Raw genomic sequence first — 27,938 nt, forward strand, 5'->3', positions numbered from 1 at the left:
GAATTGTGTACTAGTAACGCTCAGATTTGGACGAGAGATCATAACTGCAGGGACATAGAATCCCATGTCGTGGTGTTAATACAACCCGAGGCCGATTACGGATTCTCCACCGGGACATATGACCCTCGTTGATTCAGTAGGCCTAATTGCCTGGGTGTCCCCGTAGAGATATGTAGTCTGTCACTGTCAGTCACGCTGCGGAAGAAGGCTCGAGTCGTAGGCGGCTCGCGTCGCCATTACATTTCGCCGACATCGACAGCTTGATTCCTAAAGGGAACTTCGGGAAGCAATGCGATGGTCGATTGATCGACATTGACATATATTCAAAATTAATAACCGCAACAGCCTTTCTAAATTTTTCCGATTTGAACCTACCATGAATTTATAATAAGTATAAGTATACAACACTCCGATCGACCACGGGTGTGCGTTCTGATTTTCACCCTCCGCCCTATCCGTCCTGCTGCCCCGCGGCGGCCTCCAGCGGTAATATCAAGAATTACACAATAAATATAAATTCAAGAAAAGTTTTAAATGCCATGCCATTGCCTGACACATTCTTTCCTTAAAATATCCTCTTCTTGTTGGATCCATGAAGGATCATACATGGTCAACAACATGTGTAATTAACCAGTGGCAGATGGCTTCTCAAATATCGCAACAAATTAGTAAATGTACAGACCAGTGTAACTTAATAGAAACGTGACAGAAAAAATTCCAGGTGGGATGACTTCAAAATAAATGCAGAAAGAGGACACCGAAGCCAGGAGATTTCCTTTAATGAAAGAAGCAACGTAACATAATATAGAGATAGTTTTCCCCTTTTATGAAAATAAATAAATCATTTGACGTCTCACTCAAACCATTTCCTTTCTTCCTCTGGGTGGTTCCTGTATGAAGCAGAACCTTCCTTCAGTTACAGAATTAAACTCAACTTATTTTTGGCACAAGATAAAAGCAAGACAGAAAAATGAGTGATGAGTAAAAAGAGAAGAGAGAAAGAAGTAGCAAAAATAACCAAGCCATAGATTTGGTTGTGTTTATCAAGACAATAATGTCGTCGTCAGCCCATTTACTTGCTTCCTGTCGAAATCTCACTAGGCAAAAAAAAACCCAACAACGACCTGTTGCCGGGGTGATCACTGTTTTAAAAAAAACACACACCCATTTCCAAAGAATTTAAATGCCTTTTTTTTTTTCAACTTTTCTTTTTAAACTCTGAAGGTTGTCGTGTGTTTTATTTCCAGACACCGCGTTGGAGGGAGAGGAGTGGTTCTGTTGTGAGTGATGACAATGATGAGTGACTGAGGAGTAAACAGATCAGGGATCAGGAAGCACAGCCGGTCCCCTGTGTGCGGACGGCAGGCTGAGAACCAAAATGACCCCGAAAACAAGCCGGCAGCACAAGATCTGAGCGGGGACGACAGGGGAGAGTAAAGCTGCTTATGACGCGCATGGAGGGAATGAGGGACATGTAGAGGAGGAGGAGTTGGGGAAAGGTTTGGTGATCTAGACTAGGGGTAGGGTCACTGCTGATCTTTGAAAGCATCCAGGCCGAAAGCGGTGTCCAGGAAGCGACGCAGCTCCGTCAGGTGAGTGTTTTTGTTCCCGGTGGCCGGGGCGGCGGCAGGGTCTCTGCCAGCATACCTGGAGAGAGTGAGAGAGTGCGAGTGCGAAAAAGTTACAGAGACAGAGAGGTGTCAGGAAACCAGAAACCACGGCTATTGAGAAACATGGACAGAGATAGACGGAGGGGTCAGTTACATAAGGCCCTGCCTGATGGCTGCAGTTCTATAGTCGTCCATTTCATACCAAGATAAGAAAATTAAGAAGGAAGATTAAAGAATTAGGAAAAATAAATCCTCCATGACATTCTAACTTTGAATGTATTGAGCTCAAATTTAATGCAACGTGTTTTTCCATCAGACTTGATGTGTTTGTAAGATTCTATCGAGGGCATTACCAGACAGGCTTGGCGCGCTCGATGGTGGTCCTGATGCGGGGCTTGACGTAGTCATAGTAACCCTGGTTCTTGTGCTCCTCCTGGCACCAGACCAGGTCGGCGTTGGTGTACTTCTCAAACTCGGACCGGACCAAGTCAAAGGGGAACGGAGACAGCTGGAGACAGGGGAGTGGATTAGGGGTGTGTGAAAGTGTGTGTGAGTGATTGAGTGAGTGTGAGAGTGTTTGTAAGTGAGTTAGTGCGAGTGTGAGTGCGCAAACGTGTGTGGGGGTGTGCGCACGCGTGTGCGCGTGAGTGAGTGAGTGAGTGAGTGTGTGTGTGTTGCAAGTGTGTGTGAGTATGTGAGTGTGCGAGTGTGTGTGTGAGCGTACCTGCTCGATGCGGGCGATGGCCACGGTGTCCTCCATGCCGCGGGCCTTGCGCTCCTTGACCAGCTCGTAGTAGACCTTCCCCGTGCAGAAGATGACCCTCTTTACCCCCTGGGGGTTCTCGGCCGCGGCGCCCTCCTCAACGATCAGCCTCTTGAACTCGGTACCTGAGGGAGAGCGAGGATCACACCAATGATTTAATGACCCATCAACTCAACCATCGTCTACGGTCACGTGAGAGATCAACGATGTTATTGTGGCTGTGGTTACCAGGCAACATGTCGTCAAAGCTGGAGCGGGCGTCGGGGTGACGGAGGAGAGACTTGGGCGTGAATACAATCAGCTGGAGATGGAAGGACAGAGGTAGAAACATGAAGAGGATAATGGAGGGATCAGTTATTGCTCCTCCCAACAGGTAGAAGCTGTCTGTTGGTTTGACTGATATAACAAGCCCCATCACAACTACCCCTTGTTTCAGGTTGTGTCGATTTCATACAATTATTTTTTTTATTTGATTTATAATTATATGCCACCTTAATTATTACGCCGTCCCATCAGGTCAGCTGTGTGTGTTTATGTGTGGGTGCGTGCGTGTTGCCTCACAGGTTTTCTGAAGGGAGCATGGATCTGTCTGCGGAGGACGTGGAAGAAGTTTGCAGGATTGGAACAGTTGACCACGATCCAGTTGCAGTCGAACAGCTGCCTCACTGCAAAGTCCTCTTTCATGGTCTGATGGAGGACACACACAGACATGTTACCACCAGTCTCCTGGTAACCCATGGTAACCTCAAGAGGGCAGGCGTCAGGAGGTCCTGTAGGACAGTGAAAACTTTTCTTGTCGCCATTAGTCAGTGTGTGATTATTTGTGTGTGTGCAGGTGTGTGTATGAGCGTGCGTGCGTAGGTTTGTGCAGGTGTCTGCAGGTGTGTGTCTGTGTGTGTGCGCGCGTGTTTTACAGGCATGACATCAGGGTCATCGTTGCACATCTGCAGGAACCTCTCTGGACGGGCTGAAGAATGTTCCGGGCCCTAGAGGGAGAGCGAACGAGAGGAGAAAGAGAAAGGGAGAGAGAGTCAAGCAAAGAGACATTGATATCTCAACGTGTGTCTAATACAGCGTTTCTATAATCAAAGTACGGTTCCAGTTAGGAGGTGGGTGGCTTTCTGTGGTTCGGTCAAACTGAAATGTCTGTTTGGTCCCAAGATTAAAAAAGTGAAAGAACCCCCATTCCAACATAGACAAGAGTGTATTACATTACACAGACAAGCAATTGTGAGTGAAATGCTTGACATTTCATGCCCTGCCTTTCATTCCATATCATGAGTCAGTGTCAGTGTGTTTGCGTGTGTGTGCTTGTGTGCGTGTGTGTGTGTGTGTGTAGGTGTGTTGCGTTGAGCGTACCATTCCCTCCATGCCGTGGGGCAGCAGCAGGACGATGCCGTTCTGCCTGACCCACTTGGCCTGGCCGGGGCAGATGAACTGGTCAATGATGCACTGGGCTGTGTTGTGGAAGTCCCCGAACTGGGCCTCCCACAGAACCAGGGCGTTGGGGCTGGCCATGGCGAAGCCCAGCTCAAAACCTGCACGCAAACACACACACACACACACACATATATATATTAACATGACAACAGAGATGTTTGCGTAGTGTACGTCTACTCGGCAGAGCTGCACCTCAGCTCCTTTTCTCTGCTCTCCGTTCTGAACCCATGATACACAGAAATCATTTGAGCTTCAGGCAACATGTTGATCGCTTTGATTCTGTTGACTAACTGATATTTAAGAAAAAGAATCGAAATTGTAGACAGAAAAGTGTGTGTGTAAAACGAAACAAAAATAACTAGAGGGCTGGACTTTCCCTCTCCAGCATCCGGCCCCCGTTAGGGTTCTTCGGGGGGGCGCAGCCTCAGCTGTGGCCACATAAGAGTCATGGCTCAGTAAAGAGTCTCTGGCCTAGTGTGTGTTTGAGCCTTTTGTTTCAGTTCACTATTTATTTTAGAGGAGCTCTGGTAGTCTTTGTTTTGTAGTTGAGGAGCTACTGCTGTGTGGTTGGCCCAGTAGTTTCTTCTCCTTAGATCTCCTCACTTTCTGTTGGGAAAGCTGTATGCCTTTAATGATGGCATCCATTTGTCCCTTTTTGTAACATATGTCTCATTGTTTTGAGCCGGTGACCGTCAGTCAGTGAAACTCACCGAGGACTCCATACTCCGACAGACAGCTGTTGCACACGGTGTAGGGCGCCTGGTCTGGAGACATGTGGTTCATGGGGATACAGATCCTCTTGTCCACGTTCTGGTCATGGAGGACATGGTGCCGATGACTATAGACAGAGAGGGAGAGACAGAGAGAAAGAGAGAGAGAGAGAGAGAGAGAGAGAGAGAGAGAGAGAGAGAGAGAGAGATTCAGAAACAAGAGACGCGGCCCAAAGGACGACAAAGAACGGCAACGCTCCGTAGAAAGCCTCACATTGGTCAACCAATGGGAAACATTGCAGACGCTATGTCCATACTTTCTACAGTCCCAGGGGAACACCCTCTTCCTCTCTAGTGCACCACAATCATTCCTCTCTCTCTGGGGTGTACCTGAAGGTGCCTCGCTCCACATCCTGTCCAGAGAGTCTGACGTGGGTTCCCTCTCTGAGCAGGGAGCCAAAGGCCATGTACTCTCCCAGAGCCCAGTCCACGGTGCGGTTCTGCACCATCGTACCACGACCCTTGAGGATGCGACTCAGACCTGAATCAAACAAATATACAACTCACTTTTCCATTGATGGTATGCTATTATCTCATTAAATGTTTAAGATACAGTCATGTATGGGACCATACGGTATGTTTAAGTGAATGCAGTGCGTACCCCCGTGGATGGTGAAGTCGTCCACAGGCACGGAGGAGGCCACCTGTCCGATGTGGTTCAGGTCCTCTTCACTCAGGCCCGTTGAGGGACAGGTCATAGATTTAGGCTGGCCGTCCAACGTGAAGAAACCTACACACGCATACAGGAGACATGTATAGTTGGAAAAATGAGCCGGCCATCCCATGAAGAGAAACCGCTGTGAGTGGATGGGTGTGGTGTGTGTGAATGTGTGCGTGGGTGTATGTGTGCGTGTGCGTGTGTGTGTGTGTGTGTGTGTGTGTGTGTGTGTGTGTGTGTGTGTGTGTGTGTGTGTGTGTGTGTGTGTGTGTGTGTGTGTGTGTGTGTGTGTGAGAATGTACCAGGCCAGGGAGAGTCCAGCCAGTGCTTGATGTGGAGAATCTTCTCGTCTTTGGAGCGTGTATATGCCTCCTCACAGATCTTGTCATACTTTGCTATCTCCTCCTGTAGACAGAGATCAAGAAATAAAGAACGATTGTATGTATTTTAATATTGATTATAATTTGTAATATAAACATCTGTTGTGATTGTTTAGCACTAGTCCAGAACGTTTGTTGAATCATTGTTGTTTAGAAAGTTTGATATTGAGGATCCACTGTAACTACCACAAAACAAATACCAACAATTCTGATGCTTAAAGTGTGTTGCAGGGTTAATATTCCAACAAATTTGCACAATTTGCTTGTTGGTAATAAACATTTAACCTGTTATCCATTGTATTTGATATTGTTAGGTATCACTCGTATTACAACGGAATGTAATACGAAAAAGTAGGTACTATTTCAGCGGTTTGTGATTGATTCTCATTTCCCCCACAATGCATTGCATGACGTGACATTGGGGAGACAGACCAAAACCTGCATTGAGACCCTTGAGAATAGAGACTAGTAAGAGAGTGTTCAGCAGATTATACAGATAAATATATATATATATAGCCTAGATAAATAGATAGATTCATTTAAGGGATTCGGCTCACACAGGACAGTACAAGACCACGCAGAACAAGGGAGACAACTAGTATGACTGGACATACACAAAAGACATCACATTAAAACTAGACACATGCGTGGATGGATGATGGATGCATGGATAGATGGATGGATGTATGGATTGATGGATGGATAGATAGGAGGGGCAGACAGGGGGAGAGAGGAGGGGCAGACAGAGGGAGAGATAGAGCGATAGATAGATACAGTATGTTCAATTTTCATACTAAAAACGGATAGCAAGTGAAAGCTAAACCAGAGTGTATCACTCACACACATTGGGTCCATTCTAACTTATGGTAAGAGGCTAATCTTTGCAGTGCCTGAATGTTGACGATAGAACTAATAAGATGAGAGTGTGCGACTGTAAGTGTGTCCTTTCCGGCTTTGAAAAAAAAGAGTTGTTATTGTATCTGCACTCCTTTTCATAGCTCCAGCACTCGTTGCTGCGTTGCTAAATGATAGCAACTCTCCACTTATTCTCCTCTGACCATGCATTTAATTGGCTTTGACGGCCATCAGTTCTCAGCAATTCCTCACGTCTGACAGGTTCGAAATTATACGGCTGTGGGCCATTATACATGTTATTTGTGGTTCTTGCCACCTCTTAGACCCCATAGTTCTAGTACTAGGCTGAGGCTTCCTTCCACCACGTCTCCCCAACGTGACGTCATCGCCGAATGGTGTTAGAAAACACTGCTTACTACCAAAAACTGACTAACTTTATTTTGGAGACATTTTATAAATTATATGCATATTTTGAGTGCTTTATGTACCCATTAATCGAAAGTGGTGGTTACCCTGCAACACGGCCTTTAAGGCTACTCTGCAAACCAAAACAAATCCAATTATATTTAAATGCTTTCTCAGATTTGTGGCTTTGGATACAAACGTCTGACAAATAATATATGATACAAATGTTTTTATATTATTAAGTCTCATATTTTTTTTTTTACAGATTCACCCCAAAAAAAGAATTTAAAAAGCTAACAAATCAAAAAAAGTAAACAACGTCCTCTAGTGACGAAATGAGAGTTAGGTCAGGACAGTGAAGAACGGGTCTCCCTCTGGGGAGACGGGGAATGAAACAACTGGTCGGCGGCTCATTTTCTATTTTTCTGTTGGTTTTAATAAAAACCAAAGGAATGAGCGTTATGTTATCCCTGGGAATACGGACCTCATACTCCTGCCTGGTGACCACTCCCTCTGCGATGAGCTTCTCTGCGTATTTGAGCAGAACTCCCTTCTGCTTCTTGATCTGCTTGTACATCAGAGGCTGGGTGAACATGGGCTCGTCCATCTCGTTGTGACCCATGCGCCTGTAACAAACCTACACACACACACACACACACACACACACACACACTAAGTCAAGAGTACATACAAGCCTGTATCTGTGCATGTGAATTTGTGGTGTGTGCATGTGATTTTGTGGTGTGTGTGCATGTGATTTTGTTGTGTGTGTAAATGAATTTGGGGTGTGTGTGCATGTGAATTTGTGGTGTGTGTGCATGAATGTGGTGTTTGTGCATGTGAATTTGTGGTGCGTGTGTATGAATTTGTCGTGTGTGTGCATGTGAATTTGTGTTGCGTGTACAGTGTGTGTGTGTGTGAATTTGATGTGTGTTCTGACCAGGTCCACCACCACGTCCTTGTGGAAGGTGGCTCTCCACTCGGCCGCCACCTTGCAGACGTACATGACGGCCTCCGCATCGTCGGCGTTCACGTGGAAGATGGGGGCGTTGACCACGCGTGCCACGTCCGTGGGGTAGGGCGAGGAGCGCGCCACACGTGGATCTGTGGTGAAACCAATCTACGCACACACTCAAAGTGAGTACAACAGCACAAACACTCCCATCGTCAGTGACCAAGTGCTACTCTGGTTTTGGTAACTTGCACACCAAACTGTAAACCGAACAACCCAGGAATGAAAGATTCACTTAATCGTTTCTGTGAGTGTGCGTGTGCGTGACCTGGTTGTTGACCACCACGTGCACAGTTCCCTGCGTGGTGTATGACGGCAGGTCAGACAGGACGAAGGTCTCGTACACAATACCCTGGCCAGCAAACGCTGCGTCTCCGTGCATGAGGATGGACATCACCTGCACACACAAAGGGTTTATTCAAGTTATGAAATACAATTTGAATCAAATTGATCAATATTTTTATTTTTAATCTATAAAAAGTCCACTTTTTCGCCCTTCACACATTGTGAAATGCTTAGCCCGAGGTTAACGTTGACCATAGTGCCCTGGGCAAACCATAGCGGGGAATCCCCTCCTCGTCTCGTCTCCCTCTCTCTCACCCGGTTCCCCTCCGTGTCTCCGCAGTAGAACTGCTCCGCCTTGCACTTCCCCTGCACCACTGGGTCCACCGCCTCCAGATGTGAGGGGTTAGCCACCAGCGATAAGGTGATGTTCCGGTCCGTCACGCGGTTGATGCGCCGATGGTACATACCAAGGTGGTACTTGACATCACCTGAGCCCTGACGGACCAATCACAAGAGACCAATTTCCCAATCAGCATTTCATGATGCATGATACCGGCAAAAGTATTGACAATATCACAAGTACAGTAAGAACAGCAGTATTACAGCTGTATTACAATCATAGCAGTTGGACTACTGTACTGAAGAGAATTAACAATATTTAGAGTATGTCCTTATTGCGTTATTTCGTAGCATTGGTACCTCATCAGCAGCCTCCATTTTAGAGTCAAACTGGCAGAAGATCTGCTCCAGCTCTTTACGGATCACGTTGGCCAAGACATTCAGACGACCCCTTGAACGCAGAGAGAGCAGCACACACTTCCACATCAGCGGTAGCCAGACCAGCAGGTGTTGCCATTGGACGAGTTTGCACTAGCTTGTTTGGAGACGGGGCATTGTACATCATATCATCATGGCTAACCTCTTAGCTAGCCAACCTTGGGTTTAAGTATCTGTGCATGCCCGTTTGTGTAGGGATGGGGATCGAAACCCGGTTATATCGAGGACCCGGTTCCACTTTTTTCAAAACCCAAAAATCATTAACGTTTGGGCTTATCGATACCACTATCGAGTCCTGTCGTTCATTTATTTATTTTTTGTCCTGTAATGTAATGTTGTGCCCTCGAGTCGCGTCACGGCATTTAAATCAAATCAATCCAATCACTGCAGTGTGTCCACCAATGTTTTTGAATGGAATTGTAAGCAAACAGGTATTACAAGTAAAACAAATGAAGTCTGGCAGTTAACTTTACTCGCGAGGATGGCTGAACGGGCGAAAATCATTTATTATAAAGGGGGGAACACAACCTCAATGGCCAAGCTCATTAGCATTGTGCATCAAATGAAGACCAAATGCAGAACCTTCGACTGTCTCCGAGTTGAAAAGACTCAGAACATGAGTAATACTGTATTACTCATGTTGCTGTATTACTAATACAGTTGTATAGTGCTCTAATCATTTTAGTTTATATAACTAAAACTACTGACATCAATATTTATGAAGGATTACATATTTAATTTAAAATGCAATTATTTATTTCCTAAATATTTTCCTCATCACTAAAAACACTTTGTATTTCCACCAATTAATAGAAAAGTATCGATAAAGACTCGAATCGTTAAGGAGTATCGAAAATGGTATCGATATCAATAAATATTAATGATCCCCATCCCTATGTGTGTGCCTGTGTGTGTGCCTGTGCGTGTGCGTGTGTTAGTGCCTGAGTGTGTACCTGTGGGGCATCCCCAGGATGACGTTCTCCACTCCGTAAGCAGATGAATTGTCGATGAGTGTTTTGAGAGCAGGGATCAGAGACTCACAGCCTTCCAGACCAAAGCGCTTCTCCGAAGACCACTTCCTCTGGAGGAACTCTTCAAACCTACACACAGCAACACACAAACACAACAACATATTCAACATAGACAAACACACACAAATATCCTTTTGCCGCTTAATTTGCAGGAATAAGGAAAAATTGCAGAAATTATCGTGATTCAATAGTAAATATTATTCATTCAAGTCAATCCTTTTTCCAGTAAGGATGAAACTACTGTAGAAAAATGTTACTGGAGACACGAGTTGCATATCCCCAACGTGAATTAATTGTTTAGCTTACAAAATTATAATTATTTGAGGGATGGAGTAGTTGTAGTGAGCTTGTTGTACATGAGGCTAGGGGTAGTTAGCTGGTTGTACCTGAGGTTTGTGGTAGTTAGCTGGTTGTACATGAGGCTTGTGATAGCTAGCTGGTTGTACATGAGGCTAGTGGTATTTGGCTGGTTGTACATGAGGCTAGTCATAGTTAGCTGGTTGTACATGAAGCTAGTGGTAGTTAGCTGGTTGTACATGGTTCTACTTGTACAGTATTTAACTGGTTCTACATGGGGCTTTTACCAGTTGGCATGTTCTTTGTGGTTACAATTATAGTTAGTTGTCCTACATGGAGCTAGTTGTAGTAAGCTGGTTTTATATGGTGCTAGTTGTAGTGAGCTGGTTCTACATTGGGTTAATACTAGTAAACACCAAGGCCCCGTCCACACGGGCGAAAACAATCTTTTCCCCTCTGTTTTCCTTTGATGAGTTTCAGGAATATCCTGGACCCGGATGTACCAGCGTCATTGAAGTATTAAGGATTAGGATGGATGCCACTAATTTCCTACCGTCCCTCTCCAGGAACACTGACTTTCTGGCCAAGACCTGAGTTTGGCGTTCGCCTTCCCCACCACTTCCTGAGCCATACTGACCTTGACGTGTCTTCAAGTGTACAGCCCAAGTAAATGACAGATGTTTTACATGTACATGGTGCTAGTTGTAGTTAGCTGGCTCTACATGAGGCATGTTGTAGTTATCTGATTGTACCTGGTGCTAGTTGTAGTTATCTGGTTGTACCTGGTGCTAGTTGTAGTTATCTGGTTGTACCTGGTGCTAGTTGTAGTTAGCTGACTCTACCTGGTGCTCGTTGTAGTTAGCTGGTTGTACATGGGGCTAGTTGTAGTTAGCTGGCTCTACATGGGGCTAGTTGTAGTTAGCTGGCTGTACCTGGGGCTAGTTGTAGTTAGCTGGCTGTACCTGGTGCTAGTTGTAGTTAGCTGGCTGTACCTGGTGCTAGTTGTAGTTAGCTGGCTGTACCTGGTGCTAGTTGTAGTTAGCTGGCTGTACCTGGTGCTAGTTGTAGTTAGCTGGCTGTACCTGGTGCTAGTTGTAGTTAGCTGGCTCTACCTGGTGCTAGTTGTAGTTAGTTGGCTCTACCTGGTGCTAGTTGTAGTTAGCTGGCTCTACCTGGTGCTAGTTGTAGTTAGCTGGCTCTACCTGGTGCTAGTTGTGGTTAGCTGGCTCTACCTGGTGCTAGTTGTGGTTAGCTGGCTCTACCTGGTGCTAGTTGTGGTTAGCTGGCTCTACCTGGTGCTGGTTGTGGTTAGCTGGCTCTACCTGGTGCTGGTTGTGGTTAGCTGGCTCTACCTGGTGCTAGTTGTGGTTAGCTGGTACCAGATGGTCCTACCTGGTGGAGCGGACCGTGCGGGCCAGCAGGGTCCTCTTCTCCTCAGGAGTGAACTGCATGATGCCCGGGGTCTCAAACTTCTGGCGGATCCACTGGCACTGCTCCAGGTCGTTGATGAACATGAACTCCACGCCGATGTGCTGGCAGTATGCCATCTAGGGGACACACACATTGAACCGGTTAATTACACCAGCTTCATTAAATAAGACAACCCAACACCGTTTTTTGTCACTGCCGTTTATTTGAATTTTATAGTTAAGTTAAGTTAAATAAGGCATTTTTATGCTTAATCATAGATTGAGATAGAGCGGAAGGTATGGGAGATAGAGGGGAGGACAAGCAGCAAAGGACCACGGGCAGGAATAAAACCTGAGTCGCTGCGATCAGGACTCAGCCTCTACGCGCTCTTTCTGGTGAGCCAGTAGGGCGCTACCAGTTAAATCATAATTTGACATGGATATTAAAATCTTGTTTCAAAATAGAGACATCTTCCAAGGAACAGAAACGATTGGGAAAAACCCAAGTTCTGGTCTGCACACTGGCCGCTTTGTGCTCCATCATGAGGGCATAGATAGGTGTTGCAGCCCAGAGACATGTAGCGCCCCGTTGTGGAGGCGCTGATGGAGCCGCCTTGAACACACTGTGGTTGGCGATAGCCGTTGCCCATTTGGCACCATGCATGGTTTCTTTCCGTTTTTTCTCAGCAGCCGGTCGCAGTACAGAGACACTGCATTGTTGAGACAAATTTCGAAGCAAATGGATGGCTGAAAGGGAAACCAAACCTCTTGACCCTGCCTTTAAAAAGGCTTTCAGGTATTTCCTCTTTCGGGATCTGTTAACACCCTTTAAATTTCAAGCGTGACACCTCAACGCTTAACCAGCTGGTGCCCAGGTTACCCCATCAGCCAATAAGAAGTACAAAGTGAATCCAATGCTATGCGTTGAACCCAGAAGGGGAGGCATCTGAAGCAACCAATGTACGAGTGGTGCTGGGGTTTGGTTCTCCATGAAGTACCCCTAATGCCACCTCGCCGGCTGGCAGTCCCTACCTGCTGCTCTGATAGCAAGTAGAGATACCGATAGTGGTTTTATCGTGTGTCAAATATGTGGGTTCATCATATCCTGTGAAGTCCAATCTCAGTGTGTGTGTACAGGTGTGTTGGGTGTTGCTGTGTACCTCCAGACGTTGTATGATGTCCTTCAGCGGGAGGGCGGTCTCAGAGCCACCGATGAAGGTGGTGGTGGGCAGACGGAACACCTTGTCCAGGTCAGACTCATTCAGACCATAGAAACCTACATATCCCATAATGCACCGGGAGGGAGGGAGGGGGATGGAGAAGACATTGAAAACGCAGAGAATGCAAGCGGGAGCACAAACAACGCAAACACACACATACACTTTTACACACATACACACACAGACACACACACACACCAGTTGTAGCAATCATGATGGAAGTAGTTTTTGGGGATCATGAACAGTACTAGTTATAATAGACATCATTGTGGTGATATGATAGTCATAATAGCCATTGTTATTCTATGTATGCAGAATAACAATATGCAACTGCAGTGGGCCCTCCACAGTCCATCAGTGCAGGGACCCTGTGACCTGGTTTATATTCACCTGAACCTTTGGCTTGGTTCTTCCGTTAGTGAGCGGATGGAAGAGGCCATGCCGAGTTAGAACACCACTGGGATTATGAGGGATTAAAAATAATCTGATTATCTGATTTAAAGAAAACTCCAAACTGATCAGGAGATTAGTGGAGGAGAAAGAGAGGGGAGAGAAGAGCAGGGCAAAGGCACAAGAGAAGGCCGCCACTGACTCAGGCAATGCGAGCCATCAAGGGAGTACCGGCAGACCCAAACTCCCATTAGCAGCTAGCTGGAGTGTGTGGGTGGGTGGGTGGGGGGGGAATGAGGAGAGCTGGTGCGTTCTGAACCGGAACCCAGACCACCGCGACCCCAAATAATACATTCCGAGGTGTCTGGTTACATCAAGTGGGAGATGGTAAAAGCTGATCCTGGCCAGCCAATCAGATGACAGAGATGCTCATCAGCTGACATACAACAGACTACAAAAAGCCAAGTGTCTCTCATTCTTTCATCTTTTTTTTTTTTTTTTAAGAACGAGGCTGCGGCCAACAGATGTAATACAACATGTACAGCCAACAGAACAGAATGTTCCACGAGACTAAAAAACTAACCCTTTAACCAGACAGTAGCAAACACATACGAGTATCAATTGAAAATATTGCTGGACAGGTTTAAGTTCCTCTCTTGCTAAGCTGCAGGGAAAGGTAAGGTTGGGTGGAAGGACATCGCTCGAGGATGGATCCAGATAAGACAGAAATGGAGAGTCTCCACAAACTACTACTGAAACCCTTCCACCACATCTGTGTTGTGACAACATCTCTCAGCAGCAGCAACCAGAGTAAACTGCTGATTAACTCCGACAACATGTTGGAACCCGTCTCCCACCCATAGTTCTCCGGGGCTCCTGGGAGCAGCAGCAGTGGGTTATCGCCAGTGAAAGCCGATTTCCCCGGTGCCCCACGTTTTGTGAGCACTTGTTTGTTTGCATACCTCCTACCTCCACCGTTAGAAATCCCCGCTTGTCCTTGAACACAGCCAGGTCTGGGTGAGGGAAGACCAGCAGGGTGAGTGGGCAGCAGTGAGGAAGAGACCAGGAAACTATTAGTGACCTACCACCAGTCTGCCATCTCAGGAGAGCACACCACAACAACACAGTCAGCCGTTGTTGCAGAGGCCACGCCGGCAGCCATTTTTTAAGCCACAGTTTAGCACACACCAGCCCTGGTTGCCACTAACCCCCCCCCCCCCACACACACACACACACAAACACACACACACAGCCTGCTCAGGTACTAGAGACCCAAGAGGGAGGGGGTCCTGGTGTTGTTTAACACTATCGGGATGTTGAACGATGCCGGTTATCACTGCAGAAGCCATTCAACCCGACAGAAGCAGTTCTGAGGGGGATTCAGCACAGGTGACCTTCATGTCCGGAACATTGTCGTCGTGTGTGGCACGTGAGAAAACTCCCTGGGTGTAGCAGCATTAAATAACACCCGCTTCCCCCACATGCTGTGCTTTTTCCACAACACATTTTACAATTCACCCATCGGCAAGCTTTTAATGGGCAAACCCCCCCCGACACCAAACAAGAGAGGATGGGATTTCTAGCACAAGGCTGCTGTACCTTGGAACAATTAACAGCGTATACAGGGGGAGTTGTTTTACAGCTACCGTGATCGTTCCAGACAGAACTGGTCTCTCGTAAGGCAGCAGGAAATAAGGGTGTTAATGACGCCCCCGGGCCTCAAAGGGGGGCAATGCTCATTCTTTGTGCACCGTATGGATTTGGGCTCATCGTTGCACATATGAACTGCAGGTCACCGGTGTGGAATGCTGATGGATGCAGTAAAACAGGCGTGCTCACCAAGCGGCACAAGCGAGGACTAGGTCCTAGAGGTCTGGCTGAAGGGGCCAACAACATCACTCTACCGCTACGCGTCAACACTGCCATGACGTGACGTGTTAAATCGCTGAACATCGGATTAACGCTCCGTTCAGGTCAAGTCACTCCGGTTGTGATATGCAAGTATTGTGCACACTTTAAAAGACCGAGCATCTGCAGTTCCTTCATGCTGCCTTTATCTGCGTGTGTCACGAGATGGCCAGAGATGGGATGGGGAGTTGGTGGGTCCTTGAGCCGAGCCCAGGGCCTTAATTGGGAACCTGTGGTCAAAGTGTCCTACTTAAAGCTAGGTAAGGCAATTTGTTTTAGGAGCGTTTTTGATCATATTTGTTGAAATTGTCTAGCCGTCACGCTGGCAATCATTAAAACGTCACTCTGCCCGTGTACTCACTGTGCATGACTGGAGTCTTATACATACCTATTGCTGAAGCTAGTCATGTGTTTTGGGGGATTGGTTTTGGAGGGAGGATTTTTTAGGTTGAATACTTTATAAATCTAGCTTATTCTGCCTGGCTTCTCCAAATTGCCTACCCTAGCTTCAATCTTGTTTCTATAAGCAAGCAAGAAGCAATGCCAACTGGTTTCTATGGCAATGTGCTCAACTGGGCATGGACTGGAACTGCTGGGAAAGCGTGACAAAGCCTTTCGCCTCTTCTGTATCCTTCTGTGATTCTTCGTTGTATTGCACGTTCCGTGATTGTTGTAGATTCCAAAGACACAGTCCCTAGGCTTCTATGAAATGGAATAAGGCGCCGCCCCAACTTGCAAACTTCACGGCTAAAGAGTTGCGTTTTGTCTGGTTTATTAGCGTACAGATTTCCCTACGTAGCAGAATAAAAAAAGCCATGACGGCAAAAAGCAACCAAAGGGGGGGCTTTCACACCTGAACCATTTGGTCCATTGTATACTAAATTGCCTCAGACACATGCTTCCTTTAACATAGTTTGGACTTATATCCCACATAGCTTCATATGCAGCTTTTTGACACAATGACAACTGACTCAAAGCAAAGGAAATCAACAACAAAGATGCAATAGTAGTACTTCTTTCTTAAACACATTCCTCACTCCGTCATGGCTCTGTCGGCCTGCCAACCTTGAAACAACATAGAGTAGCTCGAAACAAACTGGTGGAGTAGGGTTTTACACATTGTCTTCACATTGGGAAGATCCATTGTCACTGAAGTTTTGGCCAGAAATCGCTTTGGCAGTCGACGCCAGAGATCACCAATGCCGAACAATAAAATAAACATAAATTAAACATAAACGCAGGACTTTACTAGAGTCAGGTGTGAAAGCTCCCCAACTACGATCTGATAAACTGAATATAATAGGAAGCCAGTGAGGACCTTGCAACAGTGCAGTAGAACATAACAACCGGTGTATCAAGGTGCACTGTTGAGCAGAACTAGGCTGGATATTCCTGTTCATGCTCAAGTTAATCCTTTAGTCATACCAATCAAAGTCATGCATCAATCTGATGCACAAAGTGTTGCACAAATGTTCCTTTTAGTTCCGTTTGCTGTTTGTAAAGTGTGGTTTCATCTTCAAAGTGTGGAAAAGTATGTCGCTAAAGTTGGAAAAGATGTTTTTACTTGCTTAAATGGAACAGTCCTACACTGACATATTCCCCCAAAATGTTTCCATCAAAGAAGCTTCATAGCAACAGTGCTTCAGTGAAATTAAAAGCTGTTGACCAATGAGCTAATCAAACCCAATGCAGAAAACTTGAGGTCAGACCCCAAACGCAGCCACAATAATATATCAGCTCAAGAAAAGCCAAGACAAGTTTTGATAATTCTCTGGAAGTTGTGGTGATCTAGTTTTTGGCCAAACTGTAGTTTGCCACCAAAAGGTGTCAAAATGCTTGATTCATGTCAAGCATTCATCAGATACTATCTGAGCTGACAATAGGCTCATTTGATATTTGTTGGTTTGACATTGAACTTGTTTATGGGACAGTTCATTAGTCCACTAGATGTATTCTTCTGACATGACATGAACACAGCCTTAGCTCAAGACTAAGATGGATGGCCAAGGGAAAGTCTACAGTAGATAGCTGCTGCAAACGGACTCAAGCATCTTCTATAGGGGACAGACAAGACCTGGCTCAAATAAAGATCTGAAATCATCTCATATATATATATATATACCCCCTCAAATAAATTAATATTTCTCTTCTTTCTATACCTTACATTTCCAATGTTTTATCGGTCAAGCCTTAATCTACATATCTTTATAGTCAGGTGGCCAGGATGAATGGCTGGCACAGTGTTTAAGACATGATGTTTCTGGGTTAATCTGTCCCACCTCTAGTACTTCAACAGTCAAGAGGCTTTCACAACTGGGCTACTCAATGTTTCATGAAAATGAGAATCAAGTCATGTGATCACACTGATTGGACATTTTCGCAATTCAAGCTGTCCAATCAATGGTATTGTTATATATGAGCTTGGTGTAAACGCTCTCTCGTTACATGCGATGACTTCAGGTCATTGTGGGGCCCGGCCAGGAGGTGTGCTGAGCTAAAGGCGTTGGCTGCTCACCCAGCTTGTCCGACGAAGTGATAATGTCAGTAGGAACATGCGAGTCCAGATCAGCGTCCATGATGCCCAGAGGGTCCAACTGGGCCACATGGTGCCCTCGGATCTGCAGGAAGTGACAACAGCACAGACGCACCCGGGGACAGGAGGTGGGGATGGGGAGGCGGAGTGAAAACAACGAGGGGAAGAGCCCGATAACCAGAGAGGAGGAAAAAGAAGAGAGAGGGAGGGAGGGGAGAAAGAAGAGAGGGAGGGAGGGGAGATAGTGGTTGGGAGAGGTGTGAGAGGTTTAGAAGGTTAAAGAAAAGGCAAACGCAGGAGGGAGGGGGGGAAGCAGGTGAATATAAACACGCAAGTGGACCACACGGAAAAGATAAGAAAACCAGGAACAGGAGGGAGAGATGGAGGAACACAACAGGGGAGAAAGAGAAAGAGAGGACAAGAGAGGGTGGGAGGGAGAAGCAGTATTAACACAGGGTCATGGGAGGGCTCTCACCCACGTCCATGATCTCTGAACAGGCGGGGACATCCTCAAAATTCACAGAGTTGATTCCTAATGGATCCAGGTGGGCATTTTGGTGACCAATCACCTGGGTGATTGTTAATATTCAGTCAATAATTACGAATCAATAATAGGAACTATACAAAATACATACATACCCAGGAACCCTTCAAAGCACAATAATAATACATATAAGAATCATAATCATTTGTGTAATTGTAATAACGGCTTACCAGAACATATTATATAACATATAACATAACATGTGATTTAACAAGTATATAACTATGCAGTCTGCTACACAAAATAATAACGTAGAATTTTGTCACGTTTTATATTAACCGTTAATAATCCAAAAATAACCAATATATGAAGAGCTCTTTTCAAAAACGCTATAAATCTATTTGAATAGTTTTCAGGAAAATGACATTTTCTACGTAGACCCACATATTTTGTTAATATTCAATTGATCCTATTAAAATGGTTTGTTGGCCCAGTCTGAACAGGTTGAACAATAATGATTTTTAAATCAAACAACAATATTGTTGATTATAAATTCAAAGATAATTTTTATTTTATCCAAAACGCTATAAATCCATCATTTTTTTCCCCAAAAACACTGTAAATCCATTGATGGTTTATTTTCTTTTTTTTTTAACAAGAGAACATGCAACCTACGATATCAGGGACTCATCTCACACTATAAATGAATTTATGAATAGCCTATAAATCAAATAAATGCAAATGCATGAAATAAACACCTCTACACTTGGGGCCACTCAATGCTTCCCCTAGTCTGACAAGGTGAACCATTTCGGCCTCACACGCCAACATATTATTTATTTTGCTGATCACTCATTTTTTATCCAGACAAAAGCCTCGTAAGGAACGTTCCTCTGCGTCCGTCTCATAGATAGCACCATCTTTCAATGTCTTAGTTTAATGTGACTGCATCACCTTCTCTTCCATTCTGGTCAGCAGCTAGTGGATATCACCGCCTCTCTAGTTAGAACTCCTCGTGTTGATATCGCTGCGTTGTATCTGTTGTAGAAACAGCGCAGCAACACCTCTACCCAAGGCTCCCCCCGGAACCGTGGAGCGTCTAATCGCATTTACATCAAAATGAAACCACCAATGTGTGTAAGGTCCGGGAGGATAAATTGGGATGCTAGCTCAAGCAGGCAATTAACATCGGGCAGTGTAAACGCGCGGACCATACCGGGAAATAGGCGTGCATAAGACGGGCATATTTGGCGGTCTAAAAACGTCTTAAAGTGAGCAATTTCGGCCTCACACGCGACGTGGACCCGCTGACCTGGAGGGTCCACCAGACCTCCACACTCTGGGCCACTCTCTGCTCCCCCTAGTCCGACAATGTGAACCATTTCGGCCTCACACGCGACGTGGACCCGCTGACCTGGAGGGTCCACCAGACCTCCACACTCTGGGCCACTCTCTGCTCCCCCTAGTCCGACAATGTGAACCATTTCGGCCTCACACGCGACGTGGACCCGCTGACCTGGAGGGTCCACCAGACCTCCACACTCTGGGCCACTCTCTGCTCCCCCTAGTCCGACAATGTGAACCATTTCGGCCTCACACGCGACGTGGACCCGCTGACCTGGAGGGTCCACCAGACCTCCACACTCTGGGCCACTCTCTGCTCCCCCTAGTCCGACAATGTGAACCATTTCGGCCTCACACGCGACTTGCTCCATCTGCCCGCGACGTTGTCCCGCAGCCTCACAGTCCGCGAGGTGGACATATCGCATCTTGGCCAAAAATTGGTTTGCCGCAAAATGGCATCTTGCGGTACATTTTAAACAAGGAAATATAGCGATTTGGCATTAAACGTTGATGGAACAGTGAATAGGTTCAGTGTTCAGCAAAATGGCATGACAAACTCATTTATATATTTCTTTTGCGTTTATCGCGTTTTGGAAAAGAGCTTCTCATATATAAACCATACTTTCGACCATAACCAATGAAAGCCAAACGATAGGGATGCACTTATTCAATCGGACACCATTTGTTTAACTGTAAATTGGGGGTCTCCCTCAAAAAATGGTGCCCAAAAATAACCCATGACAGATGAAAATAAAATCTGTTACCTGTTGACCGCTTCAAGTGAAGATCTGCTGACACTGGATCTTGCTACCAGTATGTGAGTAACTAGTATAATACTGGTTGTGTAGAGCAGAGACCATACATAACATTACAGTGGTTTTAACAGGGCTATGTTTTGAATGTATTGTGAGGCAGAGAGGATCACGTCATCATTAGGTTTATAAATCCAACCATTTGGATCATTACTGAATTTAATGTTTGCCTATATGAAGATGTAGCTTGTAAGAACGTTTTTGAAAACCAGCCTACGTAACCAAGCAATTATATATTGTACTCTCTGAAGACCCCTTGTTTGTGCGTGCGTACGTATGTGTACCTGGTAGGCCCTGATGAGGGACTGCACCGCCAGGTGGTCCTCCACTAGTTTCTCCACGTTGGGCTGGGCCCCCACCATGGGGGAGCCCTGGTGCAGGGCCGCCCCCGCTGCCGCCGTCAGCCCCAGGGGGCTCTGGTAGGCCACGCCCGGGGGGGCCCCAGCGTTGGCGTTCCGGAAGAACACATCCCACGACTGGCCCAGACCGAACACAGAGCAGACAGAGGAACACATTAGGTCAACGAATAACTCAGACCCACACACACACACACACACACACACACACTCCAATGTTATAGTAGTACTGCATCGTTCACATGACAAATACATTATTTCTTAATCAAAGAAAGATTGAACCATTGATGTCATGGGTCAGGGATTTGCAATCTCCCCAGTACAGTTGAGTCTTCTCAACAGTACAACTTCTCCGCAAATTTTAGAAGAAGAAGTGAAATTGATATTGCTGACCTTGAATTTTTCACAACACACATATTAGGAAGTACTCTTTTACATTAGAAAATAGAGGGGCGTAATGCATCCCCTTTGAAATGGATAAACCAATCAGATGTTTTTTTGAAGCATCTCCTCTATTTAACCAGATTCCATTCCAACAGAGAAGAAAGAACAGGCAATGGTTTTACGTTGCTCTCAACGCTCGCCATATGACCCCAAGGACAAGGGTATACCAATCGGACAGACCCTCACCAATGTTTTATTGTCACTTGGATGACGACCAACAGCTATGTGGTACAATTCAGATTTGACAGAAATGCAAGCTGCTCATTGTCGGATTGTCGTTCCTCCTCATAATAACAAGCTAATTTGATAAGGCTTCAAATAAGATAAGGCTAATTTCCAGTTTTCCACTTCAATGAGACCAAACCACCACTCCCATATTTAAAAGGTTGAATCATGCTTATCACAACTTCAACAGATTGATGTCCCTCAACGACTTCTGATACTACTATAGATATAAAAAGGGGGAAAGTAACTCAGCAACTCAAATAACATTTCAAGATGTCCCAATGATGCTCTGTTGCTCTCCACGTATTCTCTCAAGTATTACCAAAACTGCTTCCATCTCAGAAGACGATTTAAAGCAGAGAGACCCTTCCATGCGTTTCTCATCAAGCCTAGATAATTAATTTCCCTTTCCTGTAGGACTAGACTATGATGAAAAGCTACTACTAAAGTCCAAACTTGGAGATTTGACCATAAACCCAACCCTCTCCTAGTCTTCCCATCAACAGCTGGTCAGAATTACACCCATCATTATTTCAATACACTCCCTTCTCGGCCGTTGCGGTCTTTAGGAGATAGTGTTTGGTTCATTCCAATCAGTGTTCTCTCCTCCAGCGTCCTATTTATGAACCATCGCCCTGTATATGACCATGTAATCCAGGCTGATGATCAATTCAAATTCAACCTCAACAAGACTTACTCCTTCCAGCCTACAGGGGGCCGCTAGACTTTAATCAAAACCAAAGATTAGCCTTCAGAAATGACTGCTTTATTAGGACCTTACTCAGCAGTTCCGTGTTACATTTTGTTGTGCTTCGATTTGCTGTGGGGGCAGAGGAGGATATGTGGAGAAATTATTTTCGCCAAAATAATCAAATCAACATTGATGCATTAAGTGTCAAGTTAAGTGTGTTTAGGAATTTATCCTTCATTATAAGTCAAAGTGAAAATCATACAGACCATGTCTTTCTTAATTGAATGCATAGCAAATGCAAAAGTTTGAGCAGGACAAAAAAAAAAAGATGTATGTAAATTATCCCTTCAGGGTTTGATTGGTGACCATTAATGAGAACTTAGAGAATGTTAGGGGACTATATTATTTGAATAAAAACAAGTAAACTTTATTTTTTGGTAAATCAACCTTCAATACTAGGAGACGCAAGACGAAAAAAAGACAAAAACAATTGCATTGTGTTGTTTTTACTATGACCTAGAGCAGTGGTTCTCAAACTTTTTATACCGCGTACCACCACAGAAAATATTTGTCTCCCCAAGTACCACCATTATGAAGGATGTTCTAAAATATAACAACATACAGTAGCGTAGGCCTGCGGCCCTATTCAGCTACGCACATCTCATGCAGGAGGCACATTTATTCTTAAAAATAATATTATTTATTGTTGTTGTTGCTGTAGCTGTTGTCAGCTGTACAAAGTGGTAGCACTAGAACAGAGACACAGAAACACATACACACAGCAAGTGAGAATATGATCTCATGGTAAATGTATTTCCATTCATACAGTGGCGGCTGGTGGTTTTTAAAGTGAGGGAGGAAGGACTGCGTGCTTGGTTGCCATTGGCCTGCTTGCACTGTTAGTGGCGTATGGTGGCATAAGTTTGTGAGACTCAAGTTGTTTCAGGGTGTTTTCGGGAACTACAAAATAGCAGGGAGGGATAATTATCTGAATTGATACAAATCCACCAGTGGCAGCATTGTATTTTGAAAGCTGGTGGGCAGCATGTCTTGGACTACAAGGGCAGAAGGAAATGATGCAAAGCCAATTAGTCAAATCAGGCCTACTCTTGTACAACTAAATAAAAAAATCTGGGCCTAGCATTGCACTATTTTTGCCCTCAATGATTGAAGCTATTGGTTGTATTTTGGCTATGTTTATTTTCAGCTACAATTATTTTAAGAAAAATGAAGGCACAAGACCAAAAGTGATGCCATTTACAATGCCTCATGCTCTGAATCATTCACTAACATCCTTTCCACAATATCAAACAGAATGGTCACAAACAACAAACAGGTAGTTAGAGTAACAAACAATTAAAAGAACAACAAGAACATTATTTCACAACTATTTGCATGGGCTGTAAGCCTAACATTGTTAGAGGCAAATGTGGATGTTAATGGATGTTTCAGAATGTTGGCCATGGTGTCAAGCCAATTAAGATTGAGGGACTTCATTTATAGATCAAGTCAATCCTCCCGCGGGCTCCGCAGCCCGGCTGCGGGCAGCCCTGCCAATATTAATTAATTTTTAATCATTAATTCATTAGTAGTCTGGGCAATCTACATTTTTTTATTCTCAACAATGTTAAGGAGGATCTTCCTCCCTCTCCTCACTGGGGAAGCCTCCACTGTGTTCATACTAGTATTTTGATAGTATCGTTTTAAATCTTTTTTTTTTCTAATTCCTCTGCATACCACTTGATAGCGCATTGCGTACCACCAGTGGTACGCGTACCATAGTTTGAGAACCACTGACCTAGAGATTACCCTGTTTAAACCAAAGGGAATGTACTACAGACCTTTTCCTAGCTGTGCAGAGGCCAATGCGTGAGTCACAGGATGAGGAATGCTGTGAATCACTCCAAGCTTCGGCAGCTCTGAACCTGTTTGTGGCCAGTTGGTTTACAAGTTGGGTACACTCACAAGTCAGGCTCTGAACACTCCTCAACTAAGGACTGAACACAAACTCCCGGTGTTTGTTGCCCAAACTGGGCAGAAACAACTAGAGTTAAAATAGAACCGGCCTTGCAGAACCAATCGAAGGTCTTTAGGAATGCTCTTGATATCAGGGCAGCGACAGGTAGAAGTCATGTGTGCTCGCCGACACTGACACACAAACACGTTTTTCATGTCCTGGGAAACAAATATTTAAACTAAGTCACTTGACGGCCATTCAAAAAACTATGTTGCATTTAGAAATTCCCAGAAGTTTGGTAGGCGGCGAGATCTCTTATAGAGTTTACTCTCCTCTCCATTGTCACTCTATCACTTCTACCAGCAGAGGTAACAGCCAAGCGTCAAGTACACTTGCATTCAGTAAATAAACAACGATCAATATACAACACAAACATGTCACCCACCATAAATAAGATGAAAAATCCAAAATGTGTGGGCCATATACCCATGTCAAAAATGGGTGGGGACATCATCTGAATTTGTATTAAGAAGTGCATACGTTCAAAAGGCTGCATTAATAATGCAGAATATAGTTTGTATTGATTTGCAAAGCGCTGACATATTCTCAAACATTAACAAAAACAAAACTCATGTAGGCTGCATGGAAACAGTCTTTAGTATCCTGACGTTCCTTGGAGCTCTCATGATTAAGAGCTACTCAGACAGAGGGGCCTCACCGCCCCTACCCATTGCTTCAGTTTTATTATTTTAGTATAATTGTTAAAGCAAGTTTCTTGGACCATTTTTTGACATTATTTCTCATAATTTTATACAATTGTATTATTGGCACCTCCAAACATTCTTTAAATGCACATATAATTAAATGAGCTAAATGATAGGTGTTGAAAGGTTGATGGTTCTTTTATGCCCTTTTGACAACTATAGTAGCGGATTTCCTTTTGCACTAGTGGTAGTGATTATTGTACAACCCTAACCTGAATTTGCAGGTAATTTACCAAGTTAATTACAATTGAAAAAAACACAACTGTAATAAAAAAAATAATATTAGCATTGAATAGAAAGATTATAGCTGGCGGCATATGGGCGCCATTTTACTGTTGGATAGGATCAAACAACTAGCAAGTTTAATTATAGCAAGGTCAGCTGTCAATGGCCTTTCTGTTCTTTACGACGCACACACGCACACACACACATGCATGCACGCACTCATCAATTTAATGACAGCTTTAGTGGCACTGGTGATCATTCACTCCTGTGAACTCATGCGCTGCCTTACTATCCTTGTCTCCTCCTCTGATTGGCTGAGAGGAGGATCCTTATCTACAGTCCATAATCACATCAGGGGGCAGGACAGCAGTCCGCCACGCCACCCCGCACTCCCTTACCTTGTGCACACTCTTGGGGTCCTCCATCCAGGCGAAGTACATCTCCTCCACGTAGTTTGAGCTCGTCCCGTTAAGGAACGGCTCCGAGGCCACCGGCGCCGTGTAGCACCTGATTGGCTGAAACGTCCGTGTGCCACCGGTGGCGGCGGCGGCAGCCATGTTTGTGCGCGGCTGGCCAGCCGTCTGGGCCGCCTGAGTGGCGGTGAGCGGCCGCAGCCGCGCCGCGCAAGTCCTTAAACGGTGCATCAAGCAGTCCTGAAGCTCACAGCACCGAACACACACAGCCCTGGGGCTTAGCCAGGAACCAGTCCACTACAGGGCCTCAGCAGGAAGCACGGGGGACGCTCCCACAGGAAGGGCTGTTCTGATCGTACGTCCACCTGACCCGGCGCGGTGTCCTTCCGTCCACTGGGAGGAAGGAGAACAGAAGGTGGGTGAAGAGGAGAAAGACATTCTGAGTGTAAAACAAGCGACTAAAATAGAAGGTGGAAGAATTCGGAACAACAGATGGGGCAACGTTGAGTCAGTAGATATTAGGGTATGTGTAGGGTACGGTCAACTATTAACAGACTACATGGACGAGAAGAGTAACGTATGCAATCTTATGCTGCATTAGGGTTTGTCTGATTCCCAACTAAAAGAAGTAGCCTATCTTTACTTAATTTGCATATGTCAAAAAAGTCCCAAGGGTAATTGAAAAACTTAAGAAGCACCAGTTGATTGGATGGTTAATTGACAATTCCGTTCTCAACAACAGCACTCGTGGCAACAACACATTTTAACACAAATTAAATAAATAGTGCAGGAAAAACACACATTTTGTCCTGGACAGCCTTTTTCTCGATAGATTCTCCTGTGTTTTGACCTTGTTGAATCTCTCAGCAGAACATTCTCAGAGCCCTGGCGGCCAGAGACCCGCCCACTGATGATTATCGACCACCACATTGGCTGGCTAACAAAACCCCGCCCGGACCACGACTATCTTCCATAGAGCCAGAGAACTGTCATTCACTTTGTCCTTAACCCGAAACATGGATACTGTAAAATGTTTCCTCGACTGTCAAAACAACGCATTTACACATTCGTTACAAAAGTTTGGTCAAAGCTGATAGAGCAATGCACATCTCAACACGTTGTCTAATCCGTTGCACTGTCGATTAGAGGTCAACCGTTCACGTTGTGTTATGTAATGTCTCCGCTAAAGCGCTTAGTTATGACTTTCCTGTAGGTGCCGTTAGCCAGTGCAGCTAGCCGCTACGTGCTTGCAGGGTAGCGTTAAGATATAAGTTATTATTATTATTATTATTATTATTAGAATCTCATAGGCCTACATGAATGTGACCAAACCAGGCACGTTTGATTAAACAAACTCGGTATAAAACATAGCTACACCGATAACCCATACACCGCTGGCTAGGACGACATTGGCTAGCTAGCCACAGCTCGCCATGACCCAACAGACAGCGGTCCCTTTCCAGTAGGTTCCGCTTAAGATCCAACGTAGGAACACTGTCCGAATAAAACATGACACACACTCACCCTGTCAGTTAGCAGACGCGTTAGAATCTTAAACCACCGCAACTTGTTTATTGACCAGCAGCAAGCCCCGTGTCATCCGGTATCGTCGGCTCTCTGCCCTCTGCTACTTCTCCCGGTAAAATGACAGCAGGCCGTGATCCGTACAGCAGCAGCACCCGATAACGGAACGAGGTCTACACGGAAACGACCGAGCGACGCGATGACGTCACCGCGCCAAGGAGCAGGTGACGCTTCAACATACATCCAGGAATCATACAGTATAGCAGTGTGTGATATATAAGAAGTATGCTTTACATCTACATCCACATCGAAGTTATTTCTAAAGAGTAAATTATATGTCTAGATATCGACATAAGTATATTAATCTCTATGTTTCTATATATTTCGATTTGTGTATACATTTTATTATTTAGTTCACACCATGTGGTACATTCCCTCTGTGATAAACAACACATCAACCAGATAATGGGATCTCCCCAGAAAGCATATGAACCTCCTCTCCTCCTCGGTGCAGGTTTTCCTGTGCAATGGAGACCTTGAGACCTGACCTTTGACCTCTCCTGGTCAGAGAATGCCCCACTCGTGGTCCATGGAGTGGTGTCCCCCTCAGCTGATAGGCCATTCCACCATAACGGGACACTGAATGTGTTGACTGGTATGCTTGTTTATTCTTGGTAGGGGTCATGGGCCGGGGGGGGGGGGGGGGGGGCATCGTACTCCAGCTGACTAGAAGCATTAAAAAGGGCTTTCCACTGTATGCCAGTCCAGTGTTCCCCCAACATATGTATGTACTTTTTTTCATAAACATCTAGCCTTAAACTTTGGGCACAGGTGATTGCAAAAAATGTAAAACTGCCATATGTTTTAGGTATCCTGGAATAAGTATCCTGTCAATCAAACAAAGCAGGGTTTACCCAAGGTCGCTAGTCTTACTAGACGATATACTAGCAGTCACA

General features: G+C 45.2%; 1 protein-coding gene across 1 annotated transcript; it reads right to left on the reverse strand.

The window, feature by feature from the left end:
- Window positions 1–763: 763 nt before the first annotated feature.
- On the reverse strand, window positions 764–27,126 carry ogdha (oxoglutarate dehydrogenase a). Its single transcript, XM_079739184.1, has 23 exons — window positions 26,983–27,126; window positions 25,444–25,851; window positions 20,668–20,859; window positions 17,726–17,828; window positions 12,853–12,968; window positions 11,676–11,830; window positions 9,909–10,055; window positions 8,878–8,968; window positions 8,494–8,673; window positions 8,162–8,290; window positions 7,822–8,001; window positions 7,366–7,518; window positions 5,544–5,646; window positions 5,185–5,313; window positions 4,914–5,064; window positions 4,524–4,651; window positions 3,733–3,911; window positions 3,288–3,359; window positions 2,935–3,060; window positions 2,602–2,674; window positions 2,335–2,498; window positions 1,964–2,118; window positions 764–1,647 (listed from the first exon to the last, which is right to left on the reverse strand). Exons 2-23 carry the CDS (start codon window positions 25,687–25,689, stop codon window positions 1,527–1,529), a joined length of 3,093 nt encoding a protein of 1,030 aa, XP_079595310.1. The 5' UTR covers window positions 25,690–25,851; window positions 26,983–27,126; the 3' UTR covers window positions 764–1,526.
- Between the last annotated feature and the right edge of the window lie 812 nt (window positions 27,127–27,938).

Source organism: Pollachius pollachius, assembly GCF_949987615.1.
Source record: "Pollachius pollachius genome assembly, chromosome: 1".
NCBI lineage: Eukaryota > Metazoa > Chordata > Actinopteri > Gadiformes > Gadidae > Pollachius > Pollachius pollachius.